Raw genomic sequence first — 17,741 nt, 5'->3', positions numbered from 1 at the left:
TTGGCTCTGGCTAATGCTTTGGCCACTGCTGACTGTTAGTAACCAGCACTAGCTTTGCTGTAGTATTTAGGGCTAATATTAGTGTTAGGTCAGGAGTATCTGCAGTCTACTACTAGTGAAGAAGAACTAGACAATGTTTGGGATCTGATTTTTACGGCATGTACCTCCCTGGTACATACTCACAGGTACATTGAAAAGATGCCCTGCATTACAAGTAAAAACTGGTTCCACACTAATGTCAACATTTATACTTAACAATACCATCTTATTACAGATTTCGTAAATTGCTAGGCACAGATCTTGAGAGGCACCAGTGAGTAATTGGAATATTGTAATATTTTTGTTAATAGGCTGACATTAAATTTCCAGCAATAGCAGCAGGGGATGCAGTAGGCTAATAAAATGTATTTGTTTTTACTTTTTAAATTTTATTTTCACTTTTATACTGACAGAATATGTTGTGTTAAACCATCGCTGACCACAGTAGAGTACAGCACAGCAAAGCCATAGTTAACAATAAAGGATGAATTAATGGAGCAAGACTAAATGTCCACTTATGGTAAATTGTAAATGTCTGCTTATATAGCGCTTTTATCTAAAGCACTTTACAATGTTGCTTCCCATTCACCCATTCATACAAACACTCACGCACCAACGGCAGTGGCTGCCATGCAAGGTGCTCACCTGACCCACCGGGAGCAACTAAGGGTTCAGTGTCTTGCCTAAGGACACTTGCACTCACAATCACACATACACACACAGCATCTCTGCTATGCAGGAGGCAGGGATCGAACCAACAACTGCGGGATTGGTGGACGACCAAACGATCGATTCATTACTTAACCACAGGATCAGTGGTTCGATCCCCGTTCCGGCTACATGTCGAAATGTTCTTGGGCAAGACACTGAACCCCAAGTTGCTCACGGTGGGTCAGGTGAGCACCTTGCATGGCAGCTACCGCCATCGGTGTGTGTGTGTGTGTGTGTGTGTGTGTGTGTGTGTGTGTGTGTGAATGTGAATCAACATTGTAAAGCGCTTTGGATAAAATACACGTGGCCATTTACCAATTAATTGTGACTAACTATGGGCAGTCTGCCAATATTTACTTTTCAAAATTTTAATTTTAATCGACCACCCTAATATTTTTATATCAAAACGAAAAAGTTCAGTGGTGATTAAACTTCAACCTTTACTATTCAGATTTTGATATAACTCATATCTGCATCATATGGATGTGCTTCCATAGGAATGCACACAGCATCAGTACACTGCTAAAGATGAAGGGCTAGCTGGTCAGCAAATGGTTTCAGGCAAATTATAAATATATTTGCACATGATGGTAACATTAGAAGTTATATTGGGCTAGATTCAGTGCTAGACTCACACAGGGCATACATTACTCATTATGAGTGCTGTAATAACCATTTTTATATATGTTTCTTGTTAGAGAACTGTACCAGCAACTGAGGGAGGATTTCGAGTTTAACCTGGCCATTCTGGATGAACGTGATAGAGAGCTAGAGAGATATGAAGTCATAACTGCCAGAGCTGTGACTGTGGACCATAGCAGGTACAATTTATGTGACATTTAGAAATGTTTACATTTAGATATAAAACCTCTAATATTTACCTAAAAGTAAAAAGAAAGATGCTACATTCAGCTGCATTAATACGTAAAAAAGATAAGGAGCACAAGTAGATTTGTCATGGATCCGTTTAAGAACTGCTTTAAAATCGGATTCAAAAGTGGCCTTAACCTTGTTCCCATTGTGGTTTTAATATGTCTGAAGTTTTTACTCTATAATTAATCAATGTGAGAGATCCGTCCTTTGTTACCTACATGTTAGGATGACTTTGTGAAACCACACCTCACCTTGGTAATGCATTATCTCAAACCCAGATTCTATCCACATGAAGACACACTTACAGTGTTTGTCAACTAAGGCCAGAGTCCAACAGACATTTGCCCGATGTTAACACAAGGGGCAGTACTGGTGGGTGTGGATTGTTACATTTACCTGTAGGCAATGATGTATGTTTTATGATGTTCATTTCATGGAATGCTTTTATGTGTTTAAAATTGAAAATGTCAAAACGCAGTACAGTACACATTGCAAATTTCACATGACAATGAAATTCAACCAGGAATGAACACCTGCTTGTACCTGTTTGACATGTGTAAGCACCTTTTCATTCATAGAGCATAGATCACATTCACACAGACTTTTACTATGTGAATAGGCACAACAAACATATATTTGTGTGCTCTGATGTTAAATGTAATGGCTTTTTCTAAACTATCTTTTATTTTATTTGGTGGTTAAGTGTATTTTAGCGACCCATAAATGAATCTGGGGAGAAAATGTTTGCCACAAAGCACTGACAGTCCCAAAAGTAATACAACAAATAGCCAAATAAACTGCTAGTGGCAGACAATTTATTATTTGTTTTTCATTGATTCCAGAAAAATAAATTGTTGTCGGTTGACATATCCAAGTACATTTTGTTAAAGGCTACAAATTGTTTTTATTACAAGGTCAACTATTGCCCTGTTTGTTGATGTACTTGGGTAATTAGATATGTTTAATAGTAATGCCATTACTGCATTTATTATTGTGGATCTACTCTGTGTGTGTGTGTGTGTGTGGCTGTGTGTGTGTGTCTGCGTGTTATAAACAAAACCAAAGGCTTCCTGTAGTAAAATATTTGACAAGCTACTACAATGATCATGTTTCTCAGGATTAAACAAGATTTGGTATTAAAATAAAAACATACTTTTGATCAAGTCAACCTGGGTACGTTTCACTGCAGGTGACTTGTTTGTATTGCAGAAATGTATTTAGATCTATGTATGTATCTACTGCAAACACAGAAGATTCCAATAATTAATGTATGTTTCATATATTGCTCACAGCTCATACTGATCCTGTTGCTCTTATGGAAAAGAAGGTCATAGTAAAAGAGCAACATTCTTTTTTTGAATGGTCAGCGTGGTTTGCTATAGACAAATGAGATAATGCTGTGATACTCTTGTGAGCTCCAGCCTGATTTGAAAATGAGTAGTATAGATGATTTATACGAGTACAGATGATGCTTTCTGTTGTCATTAAGAAATTATGCATCAGCATAAATATGGCAGTAAATAGAATAAAAATATCTAGTGCTGGTGCTCCCACTTTAATAGGCAGTTTTCACATTCTTTAAAAATTAAAATTAATAATTTAACTCAATATACTGGCTAGCTCTAGCCCCCCAGCATTTTGACCCTTAGGTAACCCCTAGGTCGGTTGTTATTTCAGACAGAAGGCGGTGAAACAGCTCCGTATGCAGGTGACCAAGCTGGAAGAACAGAGAGCTACAGTGGAAAGGAAGGAGGAGCTCAGTAAAACTCAACACAACAATGCTCACCACAGGCTTCAGCTGGATGAGCTAAAGCGGTGAGTCACAAAGAAAAATGTTACACAAACAACAGGAAAGAGCACAAACCACTGAGCCTGCCTCAGCCTGCTGCTATGATATGGGCAGGTTTTACCTGTAAATGACGTGGTGTATTGCTGTGACATCAGATAAAGTGGAGTTTTGCTTCCTTGGTTTTAGGGCTTTTTGGTTATTACAGTTGTACAGGGTAAGCTGGGTTTACACAGACTTTGCGTAAGCTCTGTGTCACAAAACACAACCTTTCTGATTCATGTAAATGGGGGAAGAGTTCATACGGTCAGGTCTGGACCACGGCACTCTGTAGATGGATCACGTTCAGTTTTTTTCTGCGACACAATGTAACATAATCTGGCATTGGCCAATCACATGTATACAAGTGGGCAGTGGTCCTGTGGAATACTTTGTAAGATGATCGCTGTATTTCAGATGTTTACCCTGAGACTGTTATAGATAAAGTATCACTGTTTGTCACTATTACAAATCATTATTTGTTCCCAAGGTGCAGATGTACTCAAGTAATGCTGGCTTGAAATAAATCTGCAAAGTTATGTGAACCCAGGGTATATGGGGTAAATTTGAGTTGATTCAACTGACCTGTGATGTTGACAATGATTTTCTGCACGTGATATAATCTTACAAGTGTCAGGCTAAAACCTCTGCTGACACTGCTGTTCTTTTTAACTGGAACCCTGAAAACTTTTTTTGTAACTGTGTGAGCATGTCTGGATTACAGTTCTATGGATTGTGAAATGGAAAAGCAAACAGCAGAGTATAAGAGGACAAAATGCAATTTGCAGCAGAGAATACAAGAGTTGGAGGGGGAACTGACTCTACAAAGACAGGTGAATGTAAATGCATGTACGCACAGACACACACACACACACACACACACGGTTTTAAACTTTTATAGTGAGGGGTGTCATTACTGCATTGTAAGTGCCTGGTGTTATACATGATCTTCTCTATTATGTGATGGTTTTGCGCAAAAGAACAATATATTCATATGAATCAACAGTTTACAGATGATTACTGGCATGTATGCACAGCTTTTGTTCTTTTTGCAAGTCCAAACCGTACTTTAAATCTTTTGTTGGTACTGTACCATCTAGTCTGTAGCCTGAAATAACTGGTAGAGTTGCCAAAGATAGCCAAACATTCACATGAGGTCAACAGCAGACCTTTAGGATGAACCCAGACAAAAGAGCACTTACTCTGCCTGGTATCTGTTACACTCAGTGGGTAGTCTTTTTTTATCAAGAGTACTTCTCCAAGTTTGTCCATATACAACTTTGTCTCCTAAAATGTTTTAATACAACTAAACTGCAAACACAAATATGATTTTGTGGGTAGTGTAATTGCAAAAAGGTTGCATTTTCTATTAACATACTAATATTATGTTGACATTTAATGTAAATGGAAAGTTGTACATACGTTGATAATAAACATAGTAATAAAATGTTCCCACATAACATATTTTTGTCAACCAAAAGAATTGAGAAGTTGAGAATGAATACTAAACATCCTACTTAACATATATAGTATATACATGTATATACTATATATGTTTTATATAAATACACAGACACACGCATACAGACATACATACCCCTTGAAATGGTCCACATTTTGTTCCAACCTCAAATGTACTGTAAATGTATTTTATGGCACAGAATTGTGAAGTGGAAGGGAAATTATAAATGGTTTTCAAACTTTTTTACAAAAAAGCATCTGAGAAGTGTGGTGTGCATTTGTATTCAGCCCCCCTGAATCAAGACTTTGTAGAACCATGTTTCACTGTAATTACAGCTGCCAGTCTTTTGGGGTATGTGTCTACCAGCTTTACATATCTAGAGAGTGAAATTTTTGCCTGTTGTTCTTTGCAAAATTGCTCCAGCTCAGTCAGATTAGAGCGTCTTTGAACAGCAACTTACCACAGATTCTCATTTAGGTCTGAACTTTGACTGGGCCATTCTGACACATGAATATTCTTTGATCTAGCCCTGGCTGTAGGTTTAGGGTTATCGTCCTGTTGGAAGGTGAACCTTCTCCCAAGTTTCAAGTCTTTTGCAGACTCTAACAGGCTTTTTTCTAAGATCGCCCTGTATTTGGCTCCATCCATCTTCCCATCAACTCTGACCAGCTTCTCTGTCCCTGCTGAAGAAAAGCATCCCAACAAGATGCTGCCACCTCCATGTGTCACAGTGGGTATGGTGTGTTCAGGGTGATGTGCAGTGTTAGGTTTCCATTTAAGCCAAAAAGTTCAAATTTGGTCTCATGCTTGCTGTGTCCCCAACATGATTTGTTGCAAACTGCAAATGGGACTTCTTATGACTTTCTTTCAACAATGGCTTTGTTCTTGTCACTCTTCCATAAAGGCCGGATTTGTGGAGTCCATGACTAATAGTTGTCCTGTGGACAGATTCTCCCATCTCTGCAGCTCCTCCAGAGTTACCATGGGCCTCTTGGCTGCTTCCCTGATTAATGCTCTCCTTGTCCAGCCTGTCAGTTTAGGTAGACAGCCATGTCTTGGTAGGTTTGCAGTACTGCCAGACACACAGATGATGGATTGGACAGTGCTCAGTGAGATGTTCAAAGCTTGGGTTATTTTTTTTATCTAATCCTGCTTTAAACTTCGGCAAAACTTTATCCCTGACCTGTCTGGTGTGTTCCTTTAGCTTCATGATGCTGTTTGTTTCACTAATGTTCTCTCACAAAACAGCTGTATTTATACTGAGATTAAATTACACACAAGTGGACACAAGTGGATATTTTTTTAAGGAGGTGACTTCTGAAGACAATTGGTTCCAACGGATTTTAGTTAGTGGTATCAAAGTAAAGGGGGCTGAATACAAATGCACGCCACATTCTTCAGATGTTTAACTTTATAAGGGTTTTTCAATGACCAATGCCTGTCTGGAAGGCCGTCGGCTGATATCTAATGCAAATATGCTTTTATATTTATTTGTATTAGATAAAATACCATTTAATAATAAATAAGAGAAAATATGCTCAGCTTCAATTCACATCAGATAGGTATAAGTAATTTAATAAAATGGGCATCGAGCAAACTAATATCCCTTGAACCTTACTGTATATAAAACTGCTCCCAGAGAGTGTTGGCCAGCTGCATAGCAGCTCCCCTACTGGTGTGTGAGTGTGTGTGTGATTGTGAGTGCGACTGGGGGAATGAGAACCAGTGTAAAGCACTTTGGGTACCAATAGGTAGAAAAGCGCTATATGAGCGTGATAAGTGCAGATTATTTATACTAACAGGAATTTATATTTTTTTAATTTTACCACATTTGTATCAATTAAACTAGGTTAAGTACAGAAACATCCATGTGACAAAGTTCAACACTTTTATCTTTCACAATAATCATATACAGCTGAATTAACTCCTCTAAAATTGTTTTAAGGCTAAACATAATCACTTTCATCAAGTAAGAATTCATTGTAGGACTGTTGGATTAGACGAACATAGTTTTAGCTGAATGTAGAAAGACAGTCACTGATCCTCTGTCCTCTTCTCTCTCTGTCTCTGTCTTTATGTGATTCACTGCCAGGTAGGAAGTCAACTTGTGGCCTGGTCTCACTCAGTATATACCATAACTAACCAAATGGTTAGCGGACAATAGCCTCATAGTAATTAATGATTAGACAACAAGCCTGCTGTGATTAACATTAAGGTGAATTAAAGAACACAGAGGAGGAAAAGCTTGTGCAGAAAGTGCATTTTTCAAAATGTATGAATTGTGTCAAAACAGCTTAATAACACATATGCCTATATATGTAGGCCTATATGTAACACAAAAACTGTGTATGCTTGAGTAGTAGGATAACATTATTCACAAATCTCACATTTTACAGTAAATTAATTTTCATGCATAATACACAGGCCCTAGTTCGCAGAATATTCTTGTAACCTACTTTACTTTTACCTGTTCCCAGATTTTTATTGTGCTTGTTCTTGATATGAATATATACAGAAACTATACACATTAATCATTTTCAGATCAATGGACATATTGAGAGTGTGTATCCAATTTATCTAATCCTGATCCGGGTAACCTGATCCAAGATTCTGCATTACTCATTTAATCTTGAATTTGTTAAGCAATGTACAAATGGGGCTCAGGACTCACAGCCTTCATGTGTTCAGTGAGCAGGATTATTTACCACACTAACACATAGTGTTGTTTCATCAAGTTTTCCATGGCCACTACAGATTCAGATAGTGTCGCAACATCTTCATCACCTTGGAATGTAGCGGTAAGAGTGGTGACTTATTTTGTGGCTGACATTGTAACTCCAGTAAATAACTATATTTCATAGACCATGTATAAAATAGAGGGCGAATAATGTTTAGCATACTGCAGCTACTTCGTTGTTGTGTCTTCTCCTGAGAATAACTGTACAGACATGGCTCTATGAAGCCACCAAATCTAATAGATTTGTGTTTCCTGTCAGACATGTATTTATCTTCTTCATGTTGATTTGATTGTGGTTCAGACATCTCCTTCTTTAAGTAAGTGTGAATCCAAATTGATGCAGCATTTGCTCTGAGATCTTGTGGACGTGCAGCCGGAGCTCACTAGACTGCTGTAAAAAGATTCTGGGCATTTGACACAGCTTTTTAAAAATGTTTCTTAACCTGTTGCAAATATCACAGAGTGTATGTGTTTGACTGATATCAGGTCTTTTAATTGTTGTTGGACAACTGATGTCCACCACAATGACAAACAAGATTATTTGGGCTGTAGACTAACAGACATCTGTAAATATAGGCAAATCATTGATTTTAGTGTTTCTGTTGGCATTGTTGAAAATACAATAAATTTAGAATATGACAGTTATCCTTTAAACACAGAAGTCCACTTAGTTAGTAAGAGAGCATTTGACCATGTCTTCATCACAATGAAAAGACAAGTAGTAGTGTTTAAATTTGAAATCACTCTCCTCTCACCATTAGGAGATGACCGCATCTTTTGACAGTGTGCTGAAGCAGCGGGAACATGAGTTCAACTTGAAAATTGACAAGATGCGTGGTGTGATAGTGTCTCTTAATCTTAAGGTGAGTGAGACCATATTAATAGTTTACACACTGATTGTTAATAAAATATATGTCGATGAAATTTGCACATCATTGCATTTTTTTATCTATATTTTTTACATCTTGCCAACTTTTTTGGAATTAGAGTTGTAGTTTTTTCATGTATTTTTATTGTTCTGCCAAAATTTGACTTGCATCTCAACTTTTGGTAAATATGTTGGTGTACTATGACCTTTGGTAGCATTGTGTCAAAAAATTCCCATTAAAATGGCTTGAAAAAGACATTATTGTTGTTAATGGTTTTTTGGAATATCTCAAAACTATTAAAGCTCTCAAACATCCTACACAGAGCTATAGGAATCCAAATTATCATGCACCTGAAAGACTATTATCTGGGGAAAGTGTCTTGGACTGTACCTTTAAAAGAAACGTAACTGAACTTTTCAGTGGAAATGTGACTGAACATAAGATGGTTATGAACCAAACTCTGCTTTGATCTCTAAAATAAGGGAGTATTTAAGTTTCTTTTTTCTTCTGTAATTGATCATTTTTAAATTTTTGTTATATTACCATTTGTCCAAATTTCTGGAGAAATGTGTTTTCTGGTTTTTCTTAATTTAAACAGATTTTCTTGTTGAACATATTTGAAAGTTGTCATCATTTGATGCTGCATGTGTACATCTTCCTGTCCAGGTAAAGCTGTTGTCTAAAGAGACTAAAACTTACTACCAAGCATATCTCCAAGCCACAGAAGCTCTCAAAGCATCTGAGGAGTTGTCTATACAATTGCAAACCCAGCTGCATCACAAAGACCAGGAGATCAGAGATCTCAACACTATGAAGGACAACAGGTATGCTCCTGTGTGTTTATGTATGTGTGTTTAAAGCATAAACCCAGAAATCTATGTACATATGTACAGTCAGCCAGTTTATTTGTTACACTGATGATATTAGAGTTTGAGACCAAAAGATTGACATGAGACAAAACTTTTGTCTGGAACCATTCATCGAGCCAACAACTGCAGGATTGGTGGATGACCGCTCTACCTTCCTGCACCACAGTTGCCCCAACTGACTAAACAGCTTCTAAACACTTAAACATTTGTACTAGCTAGTGATGATTAGATTGGGCCTCATGGAGTGTGTGGCACATTTCTCTTACTGTGTTGACACAGGTTTGGTGTGTTGCTCAATAGTGACATGTGCTGGATTACAAAAAACATTGCAGGAAACTTGGATAAAGCATGTGGAGACTGAACTAGGGTCAGCCCTCCTGACATGTGGACACCAAGCCAATGATGAATGGTCCTGTTTACATAACCAGCTGATAATGAAGTTAACAATGAAAGAGAAGTGTACACTCACTGGCCACTTTATTAGGTAAACCTGTATTATCTAATGAAAACCAATACAGCAGTCTAAAGGTTTGGCCCCCTCATTCATTTAAAATAGGGTGGCCAAAATTTTAGAGACACCTCTTCTTTTAATGCATTGCTGTACAACTCCACCACCCACTATAAGCTTTATAATTAACAGGGAGTGTTTATACATTTTTATTAAGAAAGAGACATTTTACAGGACAGGAAGGAAACTGTTTACCTTATTTGGCGCTATAAGATCAAAATGGCTTCCTGATAAAAACAATTTGACCGATACAGCTGCTGTGTTGTGATTGTTCTTTAAGTGTTACACGCTTTTCTTCACTCTTTGTGCTTGAAACACGCACCGACGCTTTGGTATTGTTTAACCCATCACTAGTACTAGCTGAATGTGCAATAAATATTTTATTGAAACATGACGTGGACAGAGCTACAGAGCATTATTGGGCACATACAGTAGCAACCAGCAGTTGCAGCTGTTGTTTTGATGATTATGTTTCGACTTTCTCTGTTCTTGGTTAACTGAGAGAACAGAAAAAGTAAACACTAATTGAATCTCAGGTTGGAGCCAAACTTGGATCTCTTGTTCGGCAGTGCTGCACGATACTCATTTGCAATCATCTTTAACTTATATTTAGACATACAGTATGTAGTGCTTGATCAAACGTTTGATCCAAAACAAGTATCAGTTCAAAGTGCTAAGCATATTATCTACATTTACATTCAAGTAAAAAAGTAAAACTAAATATCAAACTAGTTTATATGTACTGAAAGGTATTTAGCCCATTATGATAAAGCTTCAACAAATGCAAATAAAATGTCAGCTTTTGACATTCAGTGGTGCATAAAGACAAATTTACTGTACATAAAACCATAAGTACTCACAATGTCTAAATGTCATCTACTGGATAACGGTATGGTTGTTTGTCTAAAGATATGAACATTTGGCCCGGGCTCAAATGAAGTATGATGCCCAACTAGAGGCGCAACATCAGTCCGACACAAGAGAGCTGCAGAAAGCTGAAGAACACATTGCTAAATTACACAAGAGTATGGAAGTTTTGGCTGCACAAGTATGCCGCTTACAGGAGGACCAGCACGAGGCCATGAAGAAGAAAGATGAGACAATCCAGAGGTGAGATGATACTGATGGAAACAATTCAACAAAAATTCATGAAATTGGCATTAACCGTAAAACCTGTGTTGCTGCGTCTGTGTGTGTTTGTTTGTTTTCTAAGGCTTCGCACAGAGGTGGAAACGATCCAAAGTGGCTGGGACAATTACATCAGTCATGTCTCGAGTGAGATTGTTGTAAAGGATACCGAGATAATCACTCTGCAGAAAAGAGAACGGGAATTTCAAGCTGAGTTGGAGAGAAAAAGGGAGGAGATTGAGGGGTGAGAAGGCAGTGAGAGAAAGGGAGAGAAGAATTGAAGAAAAAAATGTTAAGATTGAAATTTGACTTTTTCATTTATGTATTTATTTAACAATTTTAGGGACTTGAAAATAGTTCAACACACTACCTTAATCATACATTTCATGGTACATACTTTGAGAAACCAGCTTTCTCTAATCAGAGAACTGAGTTTACATGCACTTAAGAAAAATCCATGTATATATGCAGCAGAAGCATAATCTGCCTCAGATGTCAAAATAAGACAGCATAGCTTCACTAACGATCTCTCCCTCATTCAGACTTTCACGTTCCTGTTTGGAGCCTGCAAATGCACTGTAGGGGAAGACCAATTAGAAACATGGTTACCACTGATTCTTTGCAAGGTTTTTACAATCATCTTGCAATCAACATAACCAGGGAACTGGGTCTGTCTGATGCATATTATAATGGATAATATTTTCAAATTTCAAAAACTTTTTTAAAACCCTCAGAGAAATTGCTTTGTCATATTATAGCTGCTTTCTGCTCCAACAATGCCAAAAACTTCTACATGCCTCAATAACAACAAAGAAAATCTGTTGTGTTGTACAGTACCCTGGTGTGGTATGCAGTGCAATGAATGACTAATTAAACACCGATGACAGTATTTTATTATGTAACTTTAACCTTTCCAGATGTGTAAGATGCCCACGCCAGAGGCGCTAATCCATGCCCATACCATCAGAGATGCAGGCTTTTGCACTGTCTAGATAGTCCCTCTCCTCTTTAGTCCTCAAGACACTTCATCCATGGTTCCCAAAAAGAATTGTAAATTTTACTCATCTAATCACAAACAGTTTTTTTATTTTTTTATTTTGCCTTAGACCATGTAGATCATGGAATGCAGTGCCACCTAAGGGCCTGAAGATCAAATGCATACTGTTTTGTCCTTCATCCCTTTTGGATCTATCTATGGCTGCCAAAGGAACTGGTTCCTGCTGATTTGTTTAGAAAAATGACTATTGGAATGCCGGATATATTCTTTTTTTAAGTTTTTGAACACTGAACACTGACAAGTTTGTCACCGTAAATTTTTAACCTAACTGTATGAGCTTTATAGTATGAGCTGAGCTTTTGATTTATAAAATGTATGTCTATGTTGACAGGTACAAGCAGCAACTGAGTTCTGGCTTGAAGAGAGAGAAGGCTTTAGAACAGATGCGAGTCCAGGCAGAGCTGGAGTCGCAGAGACATTGTGAGGACATTAAGGCTAAATACTACCTTGCCAATGAGCAGTTAATACAAGACTTGATCCAGGCTAGAGACCAGGTCAGTCTGTCATGCATTATACAACACCCCTCTGCAGTGTGTAATGCGTCTTTATTGGTACACATACATGAGTTCACCTCCTGTAGGTTCATGAATTTAATTGTCAATTTCTATGTGTGTTAAAAGTCATAACGCAAGAGCATGGTTTTTTCTATTGTGAGTTTCATTTAATTATTTATGTTCAGGAGGAGGGTGGGTGTGAGCTTAACACAGAAACCACTACCTGCGGTGCTGAGTAGGTCAGTACACAAACACCTCAAAACTTGAGGTGTTTTTCATTATTAATTAGGCATTTTTACCGCTTTACCAAAGAGAAACAACTTTGGTGGCATGACCTAGAATTAACTTTACAGATGGTGGTAAAAAAACTCTGTATATTCAAAGGTTGAGTCGTTTTAAAATGGACTTCTTTATTCTTGGCTGGAAACGTTTTCTACTCATCCAAGAAGCTTCTTCAGTTTGAGGTAAAGTTGAGTAGGGGGCCCAGTTCTATCCTCCAGAGAAGGCCTAATGTCTCACCTGACCTCAATAGGCTTGTTAGGATGATAATAAGAATTATGACAGTGGGAATACATGAAAGATGGGATTTTCCATGCTGCCCTTTGAACCATCCCCAGGAAGATGAGACCGCTCCATACATCATCCAAGGAGGTCAAACCTAACAATCCCATCCTAGGGGGATGAAAGGTGTTAAGTATAGACTTAGATTTTTGCTGCCTTGTACCTCACTTGTAAGTCGCTTTGGATAAAAGCCTCTGCTAAAGGACTAAATGTAAATGTGAATGTGTAGTGATCATTATATTCCCCTATCTCCATCCTACTTTTACATCCCCTGTTATCAACCTAATGAGAATAATGGCCTGATGACTCAGTCGGTTGAGCATCTGGGATGCAGAAAGCTCCAAAATCAAATCCTAACCCATCCACCAGGTGATTCTTTGAACAAGAAAGGCTAGTTCCTGCCTGCAACCTATGGTTGCCCACTGCTCCCCCCCAGGGGAATGGGTTAAATCCAAAAGAACATGTGCCATGCGTAGCATGTATACGTATTTAATGGGGAACATAAAGCTTTAATTCTATTCTTTTCATGTCAGGTGAGAAACAAGGCCTACTCTGGAGGATGTACTGTAAATGGGCCCCCTACCCAACTTTCCCTGAGACTGAAGAAGGTGTTTAAATGAGTAACAAAATGTTTCCATCCAAGAAAAAAAGAGAAGTCTAGTTGATATGATTCAACCTTTGGATAACCAAACCTGGATGACTGAGAACTTTCACCGACAGTCTCAGTGTAGTTTGAATACCAGATACCTAGCTCTATATTATTGAGTAATTACTATCAAAAAGGTTTGTTTTAGATGTGCTAAATTTGTAAATAACTACCTAATAAATGACAAAAGTTGAGGTGTCTGTATTGTTGCCGTCATGCTCAGCAACAGGGATATCAGTCTGTGCTTCAATCTTATTGGCTTTGCAACCATGGATGGAAGGAAAGTCAACATGTGTGAAGGTCCCTAAGTGTGTAACAGTCACTTCTGTGACATCAGGTTTTTTTTTTATCTTTTAATTTGAGCACAAAGTTAAAAATGGGGAAACAAAATGTACCTCAAAAAACTTTTTTGTTTTTGAAAAATGAATGAAGATATGATAAACAGATTTTACTCATTTTTTCCCTGCATTGGATCTTTCTGTAAATAAATTCTGTAGGTCTGAATTACAATAATCAATTAGTGAATTAGCCTATTATACTTTCTGATGAAACCATAGCGGAAAATATAGCTAATTCTGTAAAATTTTCATTTTATTGTTGTCCTCTGTCCACCTGTTATGTTTGTAAAGAATGGACTGGAGCTGTGGACCTGGTCTGCTCTGCTCCCACTTTGTTTTGCACAGTTGATGCTTTTAGATGCAGTTTGAAGCATTTGGGATTTCTAGATTCTAACTTTTCTGAGCTCCTTACATTTTTTAAACTTAGTTTTTCATATTCAGGGAGTCAATGACAGTCCACTGATGTTACCAGTGTGTAAAGCATCTGAATGTAGCAGAGCATAATGCAGTGAGAAGAGAGAGGGTTGGGAAGAGAGTGGACCGATCTTTGAGTCCCATGCTAGTGCCAACTTAAATTACACATTGCTCTTTTACCTATGATTTTGTTTTTTAAATGCATCAATAGCAAAGCCAATTTTCTGAAAATGAGCAATGTTTCTCATAATAAGAAGCTGAGCAAATATATTTTTTTCATCCTGGCAGCAATGCAATGCCATAGTCATATAACTGTTCAGTGTGTGACAAAGGAGAAATTTCAGGACCCAAATGCATAAACCGAGGGAAAGCTCAGCATGAAAACAGTCTTTAATAGTAGGTTACCCAGAAATCCAGAATACCAGATAGCTCTTCTGGATGTTGGACATGTGGAAAGAATGAATGATTGCGCCCCGGGTAGAGTTGTAGAACCACCGTGTGGGCTGTTTAGGGTGACAGGGCAGACGGGAAGACTGTCCCCATTTCGGGTCCTGAAAGTGCAGATGGTCTGGGAGAAGTGTTGGTTAGGGGGACAGATACTAGGAAATAGTTCAATGGCAAGTGGATCGTTGACTTTTTGTTATATCCCAGGTAGCAGTTCCAGCTACACAGTGGCAGAGAGAATTGTGTTCTCAAGTTTAGTCTCTTCTTCCACTTAAAACTGGCATGATAAGGCATCAGGTTTTGGGTTTTTTAAACTGGGCTGATATGAGATGACAAGATTGAACCCATTTAAAAACAGAGCCCAGTTAGCCTGTCAAAACACTTGAGCCTTGTAGCAGAGCAAATAGCCCCTGTTTCATCCTGATTCAAGTCCATGTCTGCCCTTGAATCTACAAAAACTTTAACAACCTTGGTCTGGTCAGAAAAAGTTAACTGCATGTGTTGAGAGATGGTAATTCAAATTCACTTCAACACAAGGATCCTGCTACTCTCATAATAATTGATTTTACTTGTGTGTGTATATATATATAAAACAAAAAATGTTTACCAAAACCTGAAAAAAAAATCACAGAATCCAATTTGGAAAATGAGGTGTTTTTAATATAAAACCATTAATATTTATCCGTCAGTAAGCTACAGCTGTTGACAGAAACATGTTTTATCGGCATTGCAATTAAATATCAGACAGGATTTTTCAATACCTATTAGTAGTGATGCAATTAATAGTAATTTTAACTAAATTAAATCAGAGTGTCATGTAAATTTCTTTATTGGTAAAAAGGGGAAATGAAGATTGCTTTCTTAACCATACCTATCTTCTTTCTCACATTTTACTATTTGAACATCTTCAGTGAATAACTTTTCCACATAAAACTGATTCCTGTTGATTCTGTCATTAGTTCAGCAGAATAAGCGGGTAGTCAAGTTACCATATCTGCTGTCATTACAAAATCTTCCACAAATGCATAATGCAAATAGAAGATGGTCTGCCTATTTATAAAACATGTGTTATTGGACTTTATACTATTTCAGTACACTTGTTTGTGGCATGATGTGCAACATGTACTATATTACAGACAAATGTCCATCTAATTATAATCATTAAGTTGCCTTTGCCCTCATTTTTATAGCATAGTGTCCCTTGTTTGGGCCGTAAGCTGTTGGCAAATGCTAAGACAGAAATAGAATCACTTTTGTTGCTATCCTGGTATGACAGCCGTAACTAAGGATGTAGGTGATAATGATTATAAAATAAGTTTTATATTGGTCTCTTATAGGCTAAAGCAGAGATGAGTGAGACAGAACAAAAGCTGCAGGACCTGACTGTGCTACATTCTGTTCAAACTGAGAGAGACCAGGCAAAACAGGTAAGATACACCATTTAAAATGATAATCTATTATCCAAGCAGGGCAAATAAATCTTTATGTATTGGAAAGAGTGCTGGCCTAACCTATATGCTATTACTGATTATCAATAATATTAAATGGAACTTTAAAAAAGTTTGATAGGTGAACTTTTGAACTTCTAGAGAACTTTACACATTGACATGACGCGATTTCTGACAATCTGACCTTGGGTGAGTAGTGGTGTATACTATGCCCAGTGCCTACGTCTTGATCTATCAGCCCTCTATCTGCATCCTCTACTAAAGCAGAAATAGCCAAAACCAAGGGCTGTAAACTGATTTAGCTCCTTTATATAAAAAAGAAGATCAAAATAAGACTAAATTTTAATGCTATGCTGAAGGGGAAGATGTAGGTGCCAGGACTAAGAAATAGACATTGAAAGTCAAACCATAAACAGAAGAAATCCAGAATTAAGTACAAAGTGAATTAAAGTGAAGAGTAGAAATAGCCTGTTGATGGTAGTAGTAATAATAATTGTGTTTGCCACAGGATTTTGTGAGACTGGGGTGGGTGCAGCTTGGACCCTCAGGAGGGGTGATGTGCATGTCACATCATAAAGGATCTTTGTTGTATGCACAGTGGTGCTACTGACTGACAGAGAGCACGCACACTTTACAACAGCCGACACTTATGATAGTCTAACTCTAAACCAAATTTTTATGCACTACGTTTAGATCACAAATCTTATTTTATGAAAAGGGTTCATTGAAATTGGTGCTTTTTATCCAGAAAAGCAGACCCTCCCAATTTATGTGTATCTGTGTACAGGCCAGATTTGCCCTCTCCAATGAGAAAGCAGCATTGATGTGTCCCAGGCTTGATTGTGTTTTACCAAAACATTTATTTCACTTGACCACCACTGCTCTTACTCTCACTTGCTGAACCAGGACGGACTGGGCAACTGAATGGTGCAGTTGGAAACACCAATGGACAAATCACACTGCCTAAAAAGAAACTAAGTGGACAGCATTTCAATCAGCTTCTCCTCATTGTTGACATGAAGGCAAAAATCCCACAAGCCATTAAGAAGTACCACCCCTCTTATTTTACTCACCATGCTTTCTTGGGTTTAACAGAAAGATAGTAATAGTGATGCAGCCAACCATACTCAGGGTGGTATGTACTAAAAACTTTAAAGGTAAAAAGATTAAATGTGAAATTAAAAACCATGCACATCACACAGCAAAAACTAGGACTGCTATCTTATAAAACATGGCAGAAAAAAGCATTAACACTAGTATAATGTTCACTTACCTAAACCTGCAGCTCAGGGGGACCCTGACATGTCACCTTCCTCTG

The 17,741-nt window shown here is 37.8% G+C and overlaps 1 protein-coding gene across 4 annotated transcripts in view; it reads left to right on the top strand.

The window, feature by feature from the left end:
- ccdc57 (coiled-coil domain containing 57) overlaps nucleotides 1-17,741 on the top strand; it is a 44,847-nt gene that overhangs the window by 6,364 nt on the left and 20,742 nt on the right. For 2 of the 4 annotated variants that reach the window (XM_067509161.1, XM_067509158.1), the window contains exons 3-11: nucleotides 1,449-1,571; nucleotides 3,301-3,438; nucleotides 4,173-4,281; nucleotides 8,409-8,510; nucleotides 9,183-9,340; nucleotides 10,803-11,003; nucleotides 11,107-11,265; nucleotides 12,410-12,572; nucleotides 16,313-16,402. In XM_067509161.1, coding sequence (XP_067365262.1) covers nucleotides 1,449-1,571; nucleotides 3,301-3,438; nucleotides 4,173-4,281; nucleotides 8,409-8,510; nucleotides 9,183-9,340; nucleotides 10,803-11,003; nucleotides 11,107-11,265; nucleotides 12,410-12,572; nucleotides 16,313-16,402 — 1,243 coding nt within the window. The remainder of the gene's footprint in view (nucleotides 1-1,448; nucleotides 1,572-3,300; nucleotides 3,439-4,172; nucleotides 4,282-8,408; nucleotides 8,511-9,182; nucleotides 9,341-10,802; nucleotides 11,004-11,106; nucleotides 11,266-12,409; nucleotides 12,573-16,312; nucleotides 16,403-17,741) is intronic. The other 2 variants (XM_067509159.1, XM_067509160.1) reach the window with 2 other exon arrangements.

Source organism: Channa argus, chromosome 7 (assembly GCF_033026475.1).
Source record: "Channa argus isolate prfri chromosome 7, Channa argus male v1.0, whole genome shotgun sequence".
Classification (NCBI taxonomy): domain Eukaryota; kingdom Metazoa; phylum Chordata; class Actinopteri; order Anabantiformes; family Channidae; genus Channa; species Channa argus.
Note: the sequence above shows the minus strand (reverse complement) of the source record. Positions and strands in the feature narration are given on the sequence as shown.